This window comes from Artemia franciscana, unplaced genomic scaffold, assembly GCF_032884065.1.
Source record: "Artemia franciscana unplaced genomic scaffold, ASM3288406v1 Scaffold_1494, whole genome shotgun sequence".
In the NCBI taxonomy this organism is placed as follows: Eukaryota; Metazoa; Arthropoda; class Branchiopoda; order Anostraca; family Artemiidae; genus Artemia; species Artemia franciscana.
In genome coordinates, this window is record NW_027062845.1 from 31,038 (window position 1) to 48,650 (window position 17,613).

A 17,613-nucleotide genomic window follows, 5' to 3' on the forward strand; every position below is an offset into this window, starting at 1 on the left:
TCCAAGCAACCTATTATGCGCCCCCCCCCCTCCAAAGAAAATCCTGGATCCACTATTTTCTCTGAAAATCCAATTTAAAATAGCAAATTTCAAAACATTAAAATTTCCAATAACGAGATAAATAGTCTGAGTCATAGCCAAGATAACAGCGGGGACTGACAGGACGAGAATATGTATTATTGCGTAATAACTTTGTCACTAATTTTATGTATTAACATTTTTATACCATTTTACTTTCAACAGATTTATTTGAACTTTATCCCTTACCAGATTTTAGATTAAATTTACGACCATTTCCACTGCCTACCACGACGCATAATTGTTGAGGCTCCCTTTAAAATCACATTTTTTATTCAAATATCACATGCCCCCTTCCTCTGATAAAAGCATGTTCGTTTCTCCAGTCACTGAAATTGAACTAAAACTCATCATATCTAAAATGAAGAGCGGTTCATCTGAAGCCCTTGATGGATATTCGACTAACTTGGTCAAAGAAATGTTCCCAGTTATATCAGCGGTGTTATACCACATTATTAATCTTATATTTGTAACTGGTGTCTATCCTTCAACATTTAAATCAGCAAGAATTGTGGCCCTACATAAAGGTGATAACCCGAGGCTTCCTGCTAATTATCGTCCTATATCGATACTCTCTGCTTTTTCGAAGGTTGTAGAGCGAGCACTGTATAACAGAATTTATTCTTTTTTGAGAAATTTGATTACATTTCTAAACCTCAGTTTGGATTTAGAAAAGAGCACTGCACTGATCATCCTATGGCTATTATTGTCCAACATATTAGTGATTGTCTTGACCATGGCGAAACGCCTGCAACTATATTTTTAGACATACAGAAAGCTTTTGATTCCATTTCTCATCAAATTCTTTTGTATAAGCTCTCGAATGCTGATATTCGTGGTAATTGCCTTAGGTTACTTGAATCGTGTCTTCATGGGAGGCAGCAGATATTTACATATAATGATGTTAGATCTGATTCTTTACAGCAGTCAGATAAGGTTGTTGTTCCCCAGGGATCCGTATTAGGACCTCTGCTTTTCCTAGTTGTGATACGAGAGCAACACTTTGGTTTTGTCGTGTTTTTTTTTGCTTGTTTTTTTTCCTAGCTCCCCGATTTCAGCTTATTCCTAGAAAGTGGTAAGGGTCTAAACCTCTGCGGTTTTTACGGAAAGTGTGGTCCTTAGGCAGGATTGATGAATATGACTTTACATTTTGGAAAGCTTCGTAGAACTCTTGCCTGGGGCCAAAAAGGATGGTTTTTGCTTGTCCTTGAGCCAGAGCCTATAGTGTGTGAAGTGAAGAGGAGTTGTATTGCCTATGTCAGAGAGGACTATCTGAAGTTATGCAGCCAAGCTTTCGTTTCATCAAACCATGTTTCTGCTTTCGAGTGGAAAGCTCTGTTCTAGCAGGCAAGCAGGCAGGCACCAGTTTCAAATTGAAGATGGACTAAAATCTATAAGTGTTAAATATATGCGACAGTTACCCTGCCCCACAGCCAATATATCTTCTTTGAGTGATAAATAGAAAAATTTAGAGAAGCAAAAAAGCGGCATTTTCCCACGGGTCCGAAAGTGCTGCCGTGATTTTGGCTGAGTTTATCATTCGGTTTTTCGCACTTGGGATTGCGGTAGAGAAATGGTATCAGATGTGCCTCTTAAACTTCAAAAGTTCTCTCATTGCTAAAGAAATTAGAGTTTATCCTTTGCTCCTTTCTAAGTGATGACGTTAGAAAGTTGGCCTACGGCAAAAAAGTCAACTTTTGAACTAAGACAGATAGATTTTTTTTCGACGGCAGTCGATAGCTTTTGATGAGCTGATCAAAGTATATGTCATCCATTTTTTTGTACAAAAATTCTTTTATGAGATATACCAGTTTGAAAGTTTAAAGTGGTTGACAACTTCAGTAGTAAGGTACACACTGAAACCAAAAATAGGCCGATACCAATTGTGAGACATATAGGGGAGTTGTAAGCAACAGTCGGCTGTTAGCTCATAATCATCCTCGGCAATGAGGGGTTCGCAACTCTTACTAGTTGGTGTACCTATTTTTTGTTTCCGTTGTATTTCATGGTAAGACCAATTTGGTTCCAGTGGTGAGACATGTAGGGGACTTGTAAGTAATAATCGGCTGTTAGGCTAAAATCATCTTCAGCGATGAGGGGTTTGCAACTTTTGCTAGTTGCAATGAGGGGTTTGCAACTTTTGTGAGTTGGTGTACCTATTATTTGTTTCCGGTGTATTTCATGATAAGACCAATTTGGTTCCAGTGTTGGTAAGTAAGACATGTAGGGGACTTGTAAGTAATAATCGGCTGTTAAGCTACAATCATCTTCAGTGAAGAGGGGTTTGTAACTTTTGCTAGTTGGTGTAGCCTACCCATACTCACTGTAACCCAGAATTAAGTGTTTACACAACAGGTACAAACGATAACGTAAAACAATGAGGTAGTTTCGTAATAATTAGGGTCACCTATGTTATTTTAATCCTGAAAAGTTACGGATAGCTTTATAATACCAACTAGATTATATAAAATATTGGTCCAAGTTTTCGTCCGTCACGATGTCTACGATTGAAAAGCATAAAGTTCAACTGGCTGCAAAATCAATTTAGTCCCTTCTTTCGACATTCTTTTGATATTGTTGTTTTTTCAACGCTGAGGAATAGCCTTTGATCATGTGATTACTGATCGCGTTCTTCTTTGAACATAACGTTTTAAAAGCTTCGATAGGCTGACAACTTCAGGGTTTAACCGATAGCAAAGACACAAAACCAAAGTGTTGCTCTCGCAACACTTTGTTCGGCAAAGCCGAAGAAAGGTTGCCGCAACACTTCACGTTGCTCAGGCAACGTAGGTCTAGTTTACATTAATGATTTGTGCTCAGCTTCTGGAGTTTCTTCTATAGACACTCAGTTTGCTGACGACACTGCAGCAACTGCTTCTGGTAAATCTCGTGAAGAGCTAGTGGTCAATTTAACATCCACATATGATAAATTGTCTACTTAGCTTTCTGATAATAGACTACTTCTCAACAGAAAGAAGACGAAGTTTATTGTTTACAGCAGGACGGGTCACAAGTTTCCAGATATAGAATCAGTTTCCCTTTCTGCGAATGAACCTGAGTCTGTTATTGAAAGGGTTGTATCGATAAGATATTTGGGAGTTGTGTTTGATGAGAATTTGTCATGGAAAGAGCAAATTAATCAGGTTAGCGTTTTAGCAAAGTCTGCCCGTGGAGTTGGTATAATGTGCAGACTGAAAAACCTTCTTCCATATTGCGCTCTTAAATCCCTTTACTTTTCCCTTGTGCAATCCCATTTTGATTATGCATCTATTATTTTTTGAACACTTTTAAAAGTAATGTTACCCCTTTACAGATTATCCAAAATAAAGCAGTTCGTATCCTTAAACCTTTTCTGCCATCGCCATCAAACTTCCCCTCAAAATCCACAACAGAGACCCTTTTTTCACTTCATAATATTCTTCCTGTTCGGCGAAGTATCCAATTTTTAAGTGTTATGTTTAAGATTAAGCTTGAACAAGAAAGCTCCCCAAATATATTCTTATAGCCTACCATTTTGATTTAAATAGGTTTATTAGAACTTAATTTCTTAAGTGTTTTGTGTTTTTTTCTTCTTTTTTTTTGAAAGGGAAAGCTTGGGGCCTTTATCCAGGGTATACCCTGCTGAGTGCTCCTTTCTAATAGTGGCTATACAAAACGGTTTTCTTATCAGTTTTCTCGACCAGTGGATCTTTGTGTAACTTGTTATAGATTTGATGGTATATGAGTGAGAATTTTACTAGACAAGGGGAGGGGTCAGTGTGCAGAGAAATAAGCTAATTGAACGTAAAATAAAAAAAGAAATATTTTCCCAGGCACTTGTAGTAGGTAGAACCCTAGTTTTAAACAGTATGCAAAATACATTAATTCTACTTCAGTTATGTTCAGCTAAGTGCCAAACTTATTTATTACAAATGATGATAAACACAATTCTTGTCATATAAAATAAGAACACTTGAGACAACAAAAAGTAAACGAGGAAAAAGACAAAATATATTAGAGAAAGAAAAATGCACAAATATATTTTACTGCCTAAAAGATCTTGGTTGATTTATATAAAATTGTGTGCTGAACGGCCTATGCTTAAATGCTTGCCCATTTGTTGATTCTGCTACCTCTGATGGCAGGTTTCTCCACTCTTTAGCAATGTTATAACCAAATTTGTGATGGCTAATTTTAATTCTTGTTAAATGGGATAAATTTTATATTGGTTAATTTGATTGCTTTTGAATAATATATAAGTGTTTAGATTTGTGCACCTGTAAAATTTTATGGAAGTGAAGCATCTTTGCAGAGACAAAGGGCAAAGATCGCCATTTGTCACAACTTCAGAAACTTCTTTATCAAGTCTTGGAATCAAAGCATGTGTCTAAATCCTCGACTGTCTCCTTTGAAGACTTACGTCATAAATTGAATACAAATAATTAATCAGGCAATAAAATATGTTCGTAGAAAAGCGCATCATATGTGAAAGGGTAAAGGTTTACAAACGTACAGTTGTAGCCATACTATTTAATGAGGGTCATTTTGAATAATGATTGGATGGCAAACATTTAGCGCATACAAGTAAACTTTCACATCATCAGTGATATTTTCAAATTACAGTTGAGTATTTAATGACGCAAATCATCAATTAAAAGACAAAATGGCATGGGTCTTAAGTAACTGCTCTGAGAGACACTTCCTCAAAACATTGCATTAGAAACCCTCTCAGTATCCAAGGTCCAGAAATTATACTGCCTGTTCAATTCTTTTTCAATCGCGGCAAATCACACAAACACTCAAGGTTATCAGATTTCACTGCTGTCATTAAACTCAAGGGGTTTCTCACTGAAAATTACGATTATTGTATTGTCATTCTTCGTAATTCGACAAGTAAATACGAATATTTATTTGGAAAAGAACTATTATTCGAGGAGAAAATTAGAGAAATTATTATTCAAGATTTTTTTTGGAGGAGGGGGGTTCAACTCTTACGAAAGAAATACCAGGAAAACACAGGAAAATTAAACATTTCGCTGAGAAAATTAAGCATTATACAAATTTAAGGTGGGTGAATCCCTCGCCTGCGTGTGTGCCTGTGGTCTGGTCATCATTATTTGCCAGGACGCGGTATAAAATTGTGGAAATTACAAATAAAAAGAACATATTTTCGGGTTTTTACTTCATGCAGACCTATTTAGAAAAATATAATTTAAATAATTGCTCGCAGCGAAGTGACCAATTTATTTCATTTTATCAAACAGTTCGTGGTAACGAACTGTACTAAGGAGCGACCCGGCTCAATAGTGACCAAAACTCTTAAAAAACGAATTTTTGATATCAATAGCTACATGAACAAAATCGCATTTTAATTCTGACTTTAAATATATGAGATACCTATCTAAAATTACGAGTCTAAGAAAAATTGCCTTATTTTAGAAAATAGAAGGAAACACCCGATAAAAGTAATAAAACAAAATTACACCCATCCGAATCAGCCTATCAGGGAACCCTACCGTGGAAGTGTTAAGCTTCTATCAGCAAAAATACGGATTTTTTTTTTTTTCAGGGGTGATTATATCGAACCAGTTGTCTTAGAATGTTGCGAGCGGGCTCATTCCAACGGAAATGAAGGTATATCTAAGTGAATTATATATAAAAATGAATTATATAGTACCCTTTTTAAGTTATCTAAAAAAATTGGAGGGCACCTAGGCCCCCTCCAACACTAATTAGTTTCCCACCGTCTTCCGATTAAAATTCTGAAATAGCCATTTTATTCAGCATAGTAGAAAAACCTTATAACTGTGTCTTTGGGGACGACTTACTCCACCAGAATCCCCGTGGAAGGGGCTACAAGTTACACACTTTGATCAGTGTTTATATAGTAATGGTTATTGGAAAATGTACAGACGTTTTCAGGACGATTTTTGGTTGGGGGGGAGGGGTTGAGAACAGGGGGTTATGTTGGGGGAACTTTCCATCTAGGAATTTGTCATGGGGGAAGAAAATTTCCATGAAGGGAGCGCAGGATTTTCTAGCCTTACTTCAAAATAGAACAATACTAAAATAAATATGAAACAGTTTTTTCAACTGAAAGTAAGGAACAGCATTAAAATTTAACACTAACAGAATACAGAAGTTCGTTACGTAAGCTAACTCGTAAGTTACGTATATCTTTTACTAGCAAAAACATTCGTAAAAAATTAAAAGCTCTAGTTGCCTTTATAAGTAACCAAAACACTGGAGGGCAACTAAGCCTCCTCCCCTGCTCCTTTTTTCTCAAAGTGATTCTATCAAAACTATGAGAAAGCCATATAAATATGAAATTTCGTTTTAATTATTATCTGTGGAGAGCCAAAATCAAAACATGCATTAGTTCAAAAACGTTCAGAAATTAAATAAAAAAAGACATGTTTTTAACTGAAAGCAAGGAGCAACTTTAAAACTTAAAACGAATATAAATTACTTCGTATGTGAAAGGGGCTGCTCCCTCCTCAACGCCCCGCTCTTTACGCTAAAGTTTGACTCTTTCTCTCAACTCTACTTTTTAAAACAGTAAAAATCTTTAGCGTAAAGAGTGGGGCGTTGAGGAGGGAGCAGCCCCTTTCATATACGAAGTGATTTCTGTTCGTTAAGTTTAAGGATTTGTATAAACGGTTCTCGTATCTCCATACTTCTTGGCAACCTTCCGTCGACAATTTCTGGTAACAGTGCCTCAAAATAAATTTTTTTTAGATTTGGCCGCATTTTGTTAGACCAGAATTCACGGTCACGACCAATCTTTTCATAATATAATTCCTCTTCCCCTAAAATTATTACAAAGTATACAAAATCAATGTCACAACATTCCAATTGCATTTGAATTTGGTAATAGTAGTCATGTGTTCTTTTCAGCTTTATTTCACTATTAACTTTCTTTTCTAGACATGTATTTTTTTAAGCGCTATCCACTCTTCCAATGTAAGCCCTTTTGCTGTCAAAGGGCACTTCACCTCCAAAAGAGCCTTCTCACCCGAAGGAAAAATTGCTATCCCGTCCGGACTGGCCCCTAGAAACCCAAATTCCTTGTGAATGTAAAGCCCAGCAGAGTTCACAATGCAACCTATTTTCTTTGCAAAAGCTGCAATAGCTACAGACTCATACATCTGACCATGCTCCATTGCCTTTGTTTGGCGGTTTCTGGGATACAGCAGCTGCCGAACTAATGAACCCACAATCTTCAACCGCCTTTTACAAACAGCACAAGCTACGGAAGCTGTAATTCTGTTTTTTCTGTATTCTATCCAGCTATTATCGATAGAATTTCTCTGAAGCCTAGTGGCTTTTTCGATACTGAGGATTTCTGTTGCAGTACATTGGAGACGAGTCAAAAAATCTGTTTTTGCAATTTCGAGCGCACTGCAATCAAGATCCGGAGCAGTTGCGTTCGAGCCGTAGTTTTTGTCTGCTCCGGTTGGCTCCCTGATTTCTTTTGAAGGGAGTTTTGTGGAAGCATTAGTGAAAAGGCGCTTTCTAGCAGACAGTTTTTTACGTCGAGCAGTAGTCATGGCCCGCTGTTGTACAAGTTTTTTCAAGTGTCTACTTGATGTAAATCCTACAGTTCTTCGAAATATTTCAAGGCAAGCTGAGTGACCTTTCGTAAATCGGATTCCTGCTGCTTTAACACGGGAGGTATATCGCGCACTTTGGCTAACCATGATGTTTTTGCCACCTATAAGCCTTGCAACTATGCTCATAAAATATTCTGCCAGGTTGCTCGTGTGGTTTCCTATCAGTAGACGAGCCCTTCTGGTCAGCGTATCAAAGGCTGAATACACATGGCTGAGGAAGATGTTGCTAGGGGTGTCTTCAGGATTGACCTGTAGAACTTTCCCGGAGAACGAGCAGCGTGTAGGACAAAACTTATGGTCGCCACGGAAAAAATTTAGAGGAATTGCCTTCAGCGCACTGATGAGATCCTTCACGCTTTTCTTCTCTGTGGTGGCACATACAATTGCATTTCTGGCAAAATCACACATTTTCTTTATTATTGCGGCACTAAGAAATCTTCTGCATTCGGCATTTTCATGCTGCTTCTTATACAGTCTGTTTTTCAAGCATTTGCACGCATGATTAGCACACTCAATTGTTTCTACATTTCTGCCATATGGTATCCTTGCTATAATTTCAGAATGGGTAATCGAATCGCAGTCGGCAACAAATCAAGTATATCTTAGATTGTGCATGAATGTTGCTATTCGGAATGCGTCAACTAATATATCTGACTCCATACCTGTACTGGGCCCCTGACAGTTCATAAAACATGTATGTTCAGGAACAGATCTATTTACTTGATGCCTGTATTTCGCGCAAGTACAGCAATATTTGTTCCTAATTCCTAGATTTAAGAGTTTCTTCGAATAGAAACCTATCACCACTCCACAGCCTGAGAGTGCACGATATCTATTCCCCTAACTTGGTGTACACCAGCTTCCATCAACTATAACTTATGTCTCTACAGCTCCATTTGGGTGAATTTTCTCACCTGCTTCCAGTGACATCCTTCGCTCGGTTTCCCCATTTTCGATAAGATAGTCATAGAGAACTTTTTCCAATTCAACGCAAATTTCTTTCTCAAATTTCGTAAAGACTTTTTGAGACGGGGTATTTATTCCATTGGTAGAGAAAAGTTCTTGAACCTGGGCGTGAGTCATTCCACCATTTATTGCACCAACCATTACCTCTTTGTTGACACTTACTGTTCCTGTTTCTGTTTTGTGTTTCTTTCTGATAGAATTCACACTATCAAAATCAGTCCTTTTCCGTTTTGTGACTACGGTTTTCGTTGAGTCTTTTTTTTTAAGCCTTCTAGGAGCAAGGGGTTTTTCTGTGTGAATTGTGGCTTCCTCATGACATGATTCGCATTTGAAGATGAGTCTTGAGCGCAATCCAGCTCTATGTTCTTTAGAAAACATCATATTTGAAACCAAATTGGTGTCTTGGCACCTGTAAATAAAATGCTAATTGGTTGTGAGGAAGTAAAATAGTAAAGTAGCGATTTTATTGTTTTGGTAGAAAGGAAAGTGCTATAGCTTCAAAAAGGATAGGTAGTATGTAGAGTAGTGAGCGATATAGGGTAATTAAAATATGAAATAAAATATAAAATATAGCTAGAAATGGGTGAGAAGTGGAAATTATACGATCTAACCGAAAGTTTGTTGTATTTCATTGTCAGATTAAACCACCCAATTTTATTTATGTATGTAACCAAGCCAAAAACTGTCCTGGAACTACCAATCAGGAAAGCCGAGTATTTCAAAACTTTACAAAATCCTTTGGGGCATGACAGGAAATGCCCTCTAAACAGACCCGTGTCGATTTACCAAATTCCAACGGAAATTACTAACCAAATTCCAAGAAAAATTAAGTCTCACTTGACTCCCTAAAATCAAATTCAAAGTAAAAATCCGTGCCCCAAATTCAGTTGCATCTCAACTATCATTTAAATTTTTATTCGAGTAATTCACAAAGTTCTTATTAGTACGATTAAAAATACCAATATGCTTTTATGAGTTAGGAGGATCAAATTAGCTAGTTTATTTCTCAAATCCTTTAAAGCCTTTGCAGACATTCTTTCAGAACCTTTATCCGTACTTTTTAATGATTAGATAAAAAAAAACAAGTATTTTGAATGAAAGTAAGGAGCAACATTAAAACTTAGAACGAACAGAAATTATCCCGTATATGAAAGAGGCTGTTTCCTCCTCAACGCCCCACTCTTTACCCTAAAGTTTGACTCTTTCTCTCAACTCTACTGTTTAATACTGTAAAAAACTTTAGCGTTAAGAGCGGGGCGTTGAGGAGGGAACAGCCCCTTTCATATACTGGGTAATTTCTGTTCGTTTTAAGTTTTAACGTTACTCCTTCCTTTCATTTAAAAAAAAAACGTTTTTTATTTAATTTCTGAACGTTTTTTAGTTAATCCATGTTTTGATTTCGGCTCTGCGCAGATGAATAATTAAAACGAAATTTGAATTTTAATTTTTTTGGCTAAACGGCTTTCTCATAATTTTGATCGAACGATTTTGAGAAAAATGAGCGGGGAAGGAGGCCCAGCTGCTCCCCATATTTTTTGCTACTTAAAAAGGCAACTAGAGCTTTTAGTTTTTTACAATGGTTTTCATTAGTAAAAATATACGTAACTTACGAATTAGCTTACCTAACGAACTTCTATATTCGCAGGTATCTATTACGTATATAAGGGGGGCTTGCCCACTTGTCAATACCTCGCTCATTACACTAAAGCTTAAATTTTGTCCTAAATCCTTAAGAATGACCCCTGAATCACAAAGGCCATAGAATAAATAATTGAAGTCACTAAAAAATACTTTAGCGTAAAGAGTGAGAGATTAGGAGGAAATGAACTCCTTATATGTGTAATATTTTTTGTTCGTTTTAAGTTTTACCGCTGGTCCTTACTTTCAGTTGAAAGCACTTTTTCATATTTATTTTTTCATTGTTTTTTAAATCATGCTAGAAAATCCTGCCCCCTCCCATTCATGGAAAATTTTCCTCCCCATGACAAATTCCTGCATGGAAAGTTTCCCCAACATAACCTCCTCTTCTCAACCCCTCATTCCAACCAAAAAATCCCACTGAAAACGTCTGTACACTTCCCAATAATCATTACTATGTGCAAACACTGGTCAAAGTTTTTAACTTGCAGATTCTCCCATGGGGACTTTGGGGGAGTAAGTCGTCCTGAAAGACATAGTTATAAGGTTTTTCAACTATGCTGAATAAAATGGCTATATCAGGATTTTGATCGGACGACGTTTGGAAAAAATGAGCGTGGGAGGGGGCCTAGGTGCCCTCCAATTTGTTTGGTCACTTAGAAAGGGCGCTAGAACTTTTTATTTCCATTTGAATGAGCCCTCTCGCAAAATTTTAAGACCACTGGGTCGGTACAATCACCCTTGGAAAAAAGAATTAAATAAATAAACACGCATCTGGGATTTGTGTTTTGGCAAAATATACAAAATTCTACATTCTTGTAGATAGGAGCTTGAAACTTGTACAATAAGGTTCTGTGATACGCTGAATCTGATGGTGTTACTTTCTTTAAGATTAAATGACTTTTAGGGGGGTTCCCCCATTTTCGAAAATAAGGTAAATTTTCTCAGGCTCGTAACTTTTGATGGGTAAGACTAAACTTGATGATGAAACTCACATATTTAAAATCGGCATAAAAGTGCGATTCTTGAGATGTAACTCTTGATATCAAAATTCTGTTTTTTAGAGCTTTGGTTACTATTGAGCCGGGTCGCTCCTTACTACAGTTCGTTACCACGAACTGTTCGAAATTACCTCTACTGGTAAGTTCGCTTTATGTTGGAAATAAAATGATAAAAAGAGGATTTTTAACTGAAAGTAAGGAGCAAAATTAACGAACAGTAATTACTCCGTATATCAAAGGGGCTTTACCTCCCTCAACACCTTGCTCTTTACGCTAAAGTTTGACTCTTTTTCTCAAGTTTACTTTTTAAAACAGTAAAAAACTTTAGCGTAAGGAGCAGAGCGTTGAGAAGGGAGAAAACCTTTTAATATACAGAGTAATTTCTGCTTGTTTTAAGTTTTAATGTCGCTCCTTACTTTCAGTTAAAAAACTTGTTTTTTTTTCATTTTATTTCTGAACGTTTTTGGATTAATACATTTTTTTGTGTTTTTTTTCTGTTTCTCTGTTTGCCATTCTGGCATGTCCAATGAATTGTGGGACAGAATAGAGGCAGTTCAAAAAACGTGTCTAAGAATTATTTTCAAACAGGGTAAAGGGCCTTACATTTCCCTTCTTCGGAGAGCAAATCTAGTCACCCTTAAGGAAATGAGAGTACAAATTTCCTTATTATTTTGCCAATAATATCGTGCATAACCCTTGTACTACTTCTCTTTTCCCTAGTGAATATTTACCCACCCGCCACGTCAGAGGCGGATCTAGGATTTTTTTTTTGGGAGGGGTGTACATGAAAGGTTACTCCGATAAACTTGTGGACAAAGAAATACCAGCAATTTAAAGGGAACTGCAACAATTTCTAAGTCGTGGGTAGGTAATGGACATAGACTCTAATTTAATATAAAATCTGATGAGTTCTATTGAAATTAAAGTCAATTAGAAATATTGATACAAAAAAAGTAAGTTTATAAGAACCACCTCGCCATAAAACACAATTAAAAGGTTGTTCACCCTCTACAAAAAAATAATATATTTAATCTTTTCTGCATAATTTTTAGCATTTGCACTTCTGGCGATTATAGCGAGTTACTTAAACTTTGTATTGTCAAAAAAAAAAAAATTGTACCATATTTTGGTATCATACATTCTTTGGAACTAATTGTTGATTAAACATTAAGTAATAGTTCGTTTGATGGTGTAGCAGGAAAAATAGAACAAAGAAATAGAAATATAATCCTTTCTTATTGTTGCTACTAGCAGCGAATTAAGTCGGAATTTTAAATCTCCCCTTCTTACGAATGAAGATTTTCGCCTCCCAGTTGGCATTTGTGGTAATACGGACAGATCCCCTTGATAAACTTAAATTTAATTAAATACTTTTTGGGGACATGTGTCATTAATAAAAATCTAATAGAGACTGCAAAAAGTAACTGAAACCTTGTTTCAAACTTGTTTGCAAAAAGAAACAGCCTTAATAACTAAAAACTTACTAAAAACTCGACCATTAAAAACCAAATAAAAAAAAAATTCGTCCCTAAAAGAACCAGAGCAAGCGGTCCCAACCACAAATCTACTACTATGTCAGGGGGAGGGTGCCCCCTGCATTCGCCACTGCCCCACGTTCTAATTCAACAAAAATCCCCCTTCTTGCCCAAATAAGAGTTTCCACTGAAAGATATAGAAGAACGTTCATCCTTCACATATTTGAAATTTTAAATCACTAACCCTTCGCTCTTATCGCTCCACTTTTAACTTGTAGTTTTAATGCTTATTTTGCAACTGCAAACTTTACAATTCTTGCAAGGTAAACTAAATTGTCATTTTGTTTAAATTTGTTTTCCCGGTTTTAATTTACGACTTTTTATGGTTTGACTTTTTTACTGATTGCAATTTTATGAGTTTAAACTGGTTTGATATTTATTACTGATTGGCAATCACCATTTTTTTAAATTTTTTTATTGACACTAAAATGTGAATTTGGCCCTTTTGGGCTTGTGATAGCCGTTTTGTAGAAATAAATTTTGTCTTGTCTAAACCGTAATTTGAAAATAATGTGATAGATAACCCGTGAAATACGACAAGAGAAGAGCCAGAACTTGACTACGAAGATGAGATTGCTAAAGAAATAGCGAAACAACTGCCGATTATTCTATATAAGCTTTAATTTGTTGGTAAAACCAACAATAGTGAAATTAAACCAGCGTAAGTAGATACCGTCGGAGCGTTCTGTTGTTTTGGGATGAAAATATCTTTAAAAGTTATCGAACATTCTTTCTCTATAGCAGAAAAGACAATTATCAAGAATTAATAAGGTACAAGTTGTATTAATTGCAACCCAGAATAATTCCCCATCCTAATAATTTTGATAGCAGTAAATCAATGACGTAAAATGAAAGACAAAGAAAAAACTTACATGTGGCGAATCACGAGCTTTTCTTCCTTTTCTGACCCCAATTTCTTCCAGAAGTGATAACTTTAACACAAAAGGGGAATTTGTTCCAATTCCTTCGGAACTTGATTTGCCGTGAACCGAAGCATCCGTTAAGTCTTCTAACATATATTTTGATAAACGCGGTCTGCCTCTAGCCCGATAATTTAATTTCAACTTTTCACGATGGGCCTGCACATTCGGCAAATGGAGCCCTCGCATATTTCTTTTTTTTTTTCATGTTACTGTGGTCAATAACAAGAACTATATAAGAACTTTATTAGGGTTTTGACCATTTTTATCGGGGTTCACTTACTAAGGGGTTGAATTGTTTCTTGGAAAGGCCTTGGACTTGAGACTGGTCATTTGACTGCTTTAGTATGGGTAATTTTTATTGGGGTTGGGTTGTTTCTTGGAAAGGCCTTGGACTTGAGACTGGTCAATGACTGCTTTCGTAGTTTGCTTTGGTAGTTCTACAGCAAGACTCGGGTCTTGCTATAACAAAAATTTAAATATTCTGGGGACATTTTGTTTCGTTCATTAGTTATTTTGTTTCATTCATTAGTTATTAATTAGCTTGTTTTATATATTTCTAATTCTTATTTCAGTACGAAGATTATGCAAAATTGTACTTATACTACAATACATAAATTTGTCCTGAATTTATTTTAATTAAACCAAAACGATAGATCAATCTTTTTAAAATAAAACCATTGCTTCTTATTCGGCCCTTGTGCTGTGTTCAATTTATCTCTAGGATTAGATGCAGCTTATCCTTAATTATTTATACAATACAATTTTCTTATATATTCATTAACCGGCAGTTTGGTGTCTGCACCTTACTTCTTCTCTAGACTCTGTTTAAACAGGTTAGAACTAAATAATGCTTGACTGAATCGCTCCTGAACAATCCGAGTGGTTAGCCCCTTGGTGTAATTTTTGCATTCTTAGATGCTCCGATTACAGCTCAATCTAACCTTTTGAGGGGAAATTTTGATTTCGGAACACAAATATGTAAAGTATTTGAAGGGACTGTAGCCAGGAGTTATATATTATAGAAAAAAGTTTCTTATTGATGAATAGAAAATTTTTTGCTCTATTTTTTGATATCCCACAACAACAATGTCAAGCATAGCAATCTAGAATGCAAACCCGAAACAGGTTTAATAATTATTTTGGAATTATAAAAAAAAATAATTGTCGGCTGTAAGATTTGATTATGCCAAAATATTCACCAGATTTTTTTACTTCTATTGACATAAAAACCGCCAAAATCACTAATTCAGGAACGTCAGGCAAACTCCAAATGCTTAACATGGGAGGTATAGGAAGATTCTTTGCGAGTCCGTCCTGCCTTAACATTGTGCACTTCAGGTTCCAAGAAGGCTCTATCATCAAAAGGATTATGGAGATTTGGTGCTGGACCCAAAAAAAATCATTATTGAGCAAAGAAGATGGTAATGAAGGGGATGATTGCAGTCACTAAAGTCACTTTTTTGTTGTTTCAAAATTTAACTTACTTAGTTCTTATTTCGGTTAGCTAGAAAGGTAATGTAGAAATTTCTTGGACAACAGGCTGTTGACTCTTGGAAGTTAGGAATGGTAATATGGTACAAGAGTATGGGGGGGGGGAATATACTTTGAAATTCCAAAGTAACTTATAGGTAAAGTCTCAACTTCTAGATTCTCAGTCACGCACTATCGTTTTTTTGTTGTTGAAATATCCCCACTGCAAAAGCATAAGTCCTACTTGTTTTTCCTCCATTTGATTTAATATATCCAGTGAACTGAAATCGATGTAACAAGTGTCGCCAAGTCAAGTTAATGAGAGTTTATGGTAAAACTTGGAAAGAAATCTGTGAGTCTGGACCATCTCAAAAGAGGATAAAAAGAAGAGAATGACAACCCTTAATGATAAGCTTGGGAAGTTTGCCTCTTTGTGATATAGTAAAATGTTCCTTTTTTTCTTTTTAAAATCATTTACTTTTCTGAAATCTGTATTGAAAAAGTGAACATGGTGAAAAATACACTTTTCGGGATAAAGGAGGCCCAAGACAGTCTATCATTTTGATCGAAAGCTTCCGTCAGTCGATTGACGTGTCCTTCAATCGACCCTCAATCTCGACCAAAGCTAATTTCAAGCTCAATCGTCTTGTACTCGCGGTTGAAATTTGTTTTATGTGTTTTTCCCAGTATTTATCACTGGCCCTTTATCAGTGTTCGTATCTTTTTAAATGCTTCTTCTTTGATTAAATATTTGTAAATCTTTTGCGTCCATTCAACTCAAATAATTTATTGATGAATGCCAATCAGGGAATAAATGTAATAAGAGGAGGCAGATTTTGATTGGAAACGCGTTTATAACATCATTTTCTATGAATTTTGCTGCTATGCAAGTATTCTTCATAAAGAATATGCTGTAACCAGATTCTAGCTTGTTTGGGACAAATTGGTTTTCTTTTTGATTATATTCTGGTACAAATCACCTAAGTCCAGTCAACCCAGAAATCTCGATCATACCTGAAGTTTTACAACTTAGTTCTGTCCAAAGATGGAGGGATGGATGATAGACTAGTCTATGAACAGAGAAAATGACATCATTTTTATTCATTGCTGAAAAAGACTTATGCCAGCTGTGCCTCTCACTCAGACTATCAACTAACCGTCTTGACTTTTTCTCCAATTAGCCATGAATTGATAGCAACTTGATTTTAATTCAATTATATGTTTATTTTTACATTTTGCTCACTAAGTTTGGAATCAGTCAAACAACAAGAAATAGGTTACAAATTGAGTGTATGGATTAGATTCAACATATTTACCAACGAAGTTGGTGTGGATGGAAAATTATTAATAAGCCCCCTTGTGTTGTATTTTGCTTAAATATAATGAAAATTGTATTTTAGCATGCTAGGACATGTTTTACATAAGAGGGATGATCGATTCCCAAAGGTGATTGTTTTCTGGCCAAACCATCGTTCAAAGATAATGGCAAGTCCATGCTTGAAGATGGTGTAGGTGTACCCAAGCCTCTACTAGCATATTTTTATTGTGTGACGGAAAGTGTTCTTTATGTTTCATTCAAATATTAAAGTTCTAGGAGTAACATTAATGTCTTCCCTTGAAGTACCTTACAAACATTCCCATCATGTTCTGTAACATTAATAGACCAAATTCATGGTGTTTTGTTTTTTCAGACAATGAACGAAAAAGAGCGAGATCGCTTTCACAAGATGACAGAAGAAGACAAGGGAAGATCTGAGACAGAAATGAAAGATTACATGCCTGCAGAGGGTGCCAAAGGCAGAGGTGGGAAAGGAAGCAAACGAAAGGCCAAGAAAGATCCAAATGCTCCCAAACGTCCACTGTAAGTGTTGGCCCTTTTTGCCAGTTGAGAATTTCAGTTGGTGGTTTGTTCTATTTATTGTGAATTTTTATCTTTATTATGTGTTGCATTGTTTTTTAGTGATGAGAAATGAGTAAAAAAAGTATCATGACCAGTAGCCATGATTTGCATACTTGCCTCTGTTTCTCTTTGTTGTCTCTTTTTCTTTGGTTTAAAGGTTAATTAAAGATTGTTTAGAGCAACGGAATTTGGTAAAAGGAGAGGGTGGTTTGAAAACACTTCCAGTTGTCGTTGATTTAGCATAATGAAATACTATGGATTTTCTATTGTCCTTTCCTTAATGCTATCTTGTAAATCATCTGTTTGTCAAGGGAGAAGGTTTTAGTTCTCCAGGGACTGGATCTATGCTGTCAATTATAGGTCAGAGTTTACATTGGTGTCTGGCTAAAGTGGGTTTATTAAGTAACTTGTCATGATTAATTCTAGAAGTTACTCTAATTGACCTCTGGTCGGGTTTTTTGGGATGGGGCGGGGGCCTTTAGATACCAGCAGAAAATTGTGCAGTTTTAT

General features: G+C 36.0%; 1 protein-coding gene across 1 annotated transcript in view; it reads left to right on the forward strand.

Annotated features, from left to right (window-relative positions):
• The window catches only part of LOC136042567 (high mobility group protein B2-like), a 45,453-nt gene that overhangs the window by 24,415 nt on the left and 3,425 nt on the right, over nt 1-17,613 (forward strand). The window contains exon 4 of the mRNA XM_065727535.1: nt 16,895-17,064. Coding sequence (XP_065583607.1) covers nt 16,895-17,064 — 170 coding nt within the window. The remainder of the gene's footprint in view (nt 1-16,894; nt 17,065-17,613) is intronic.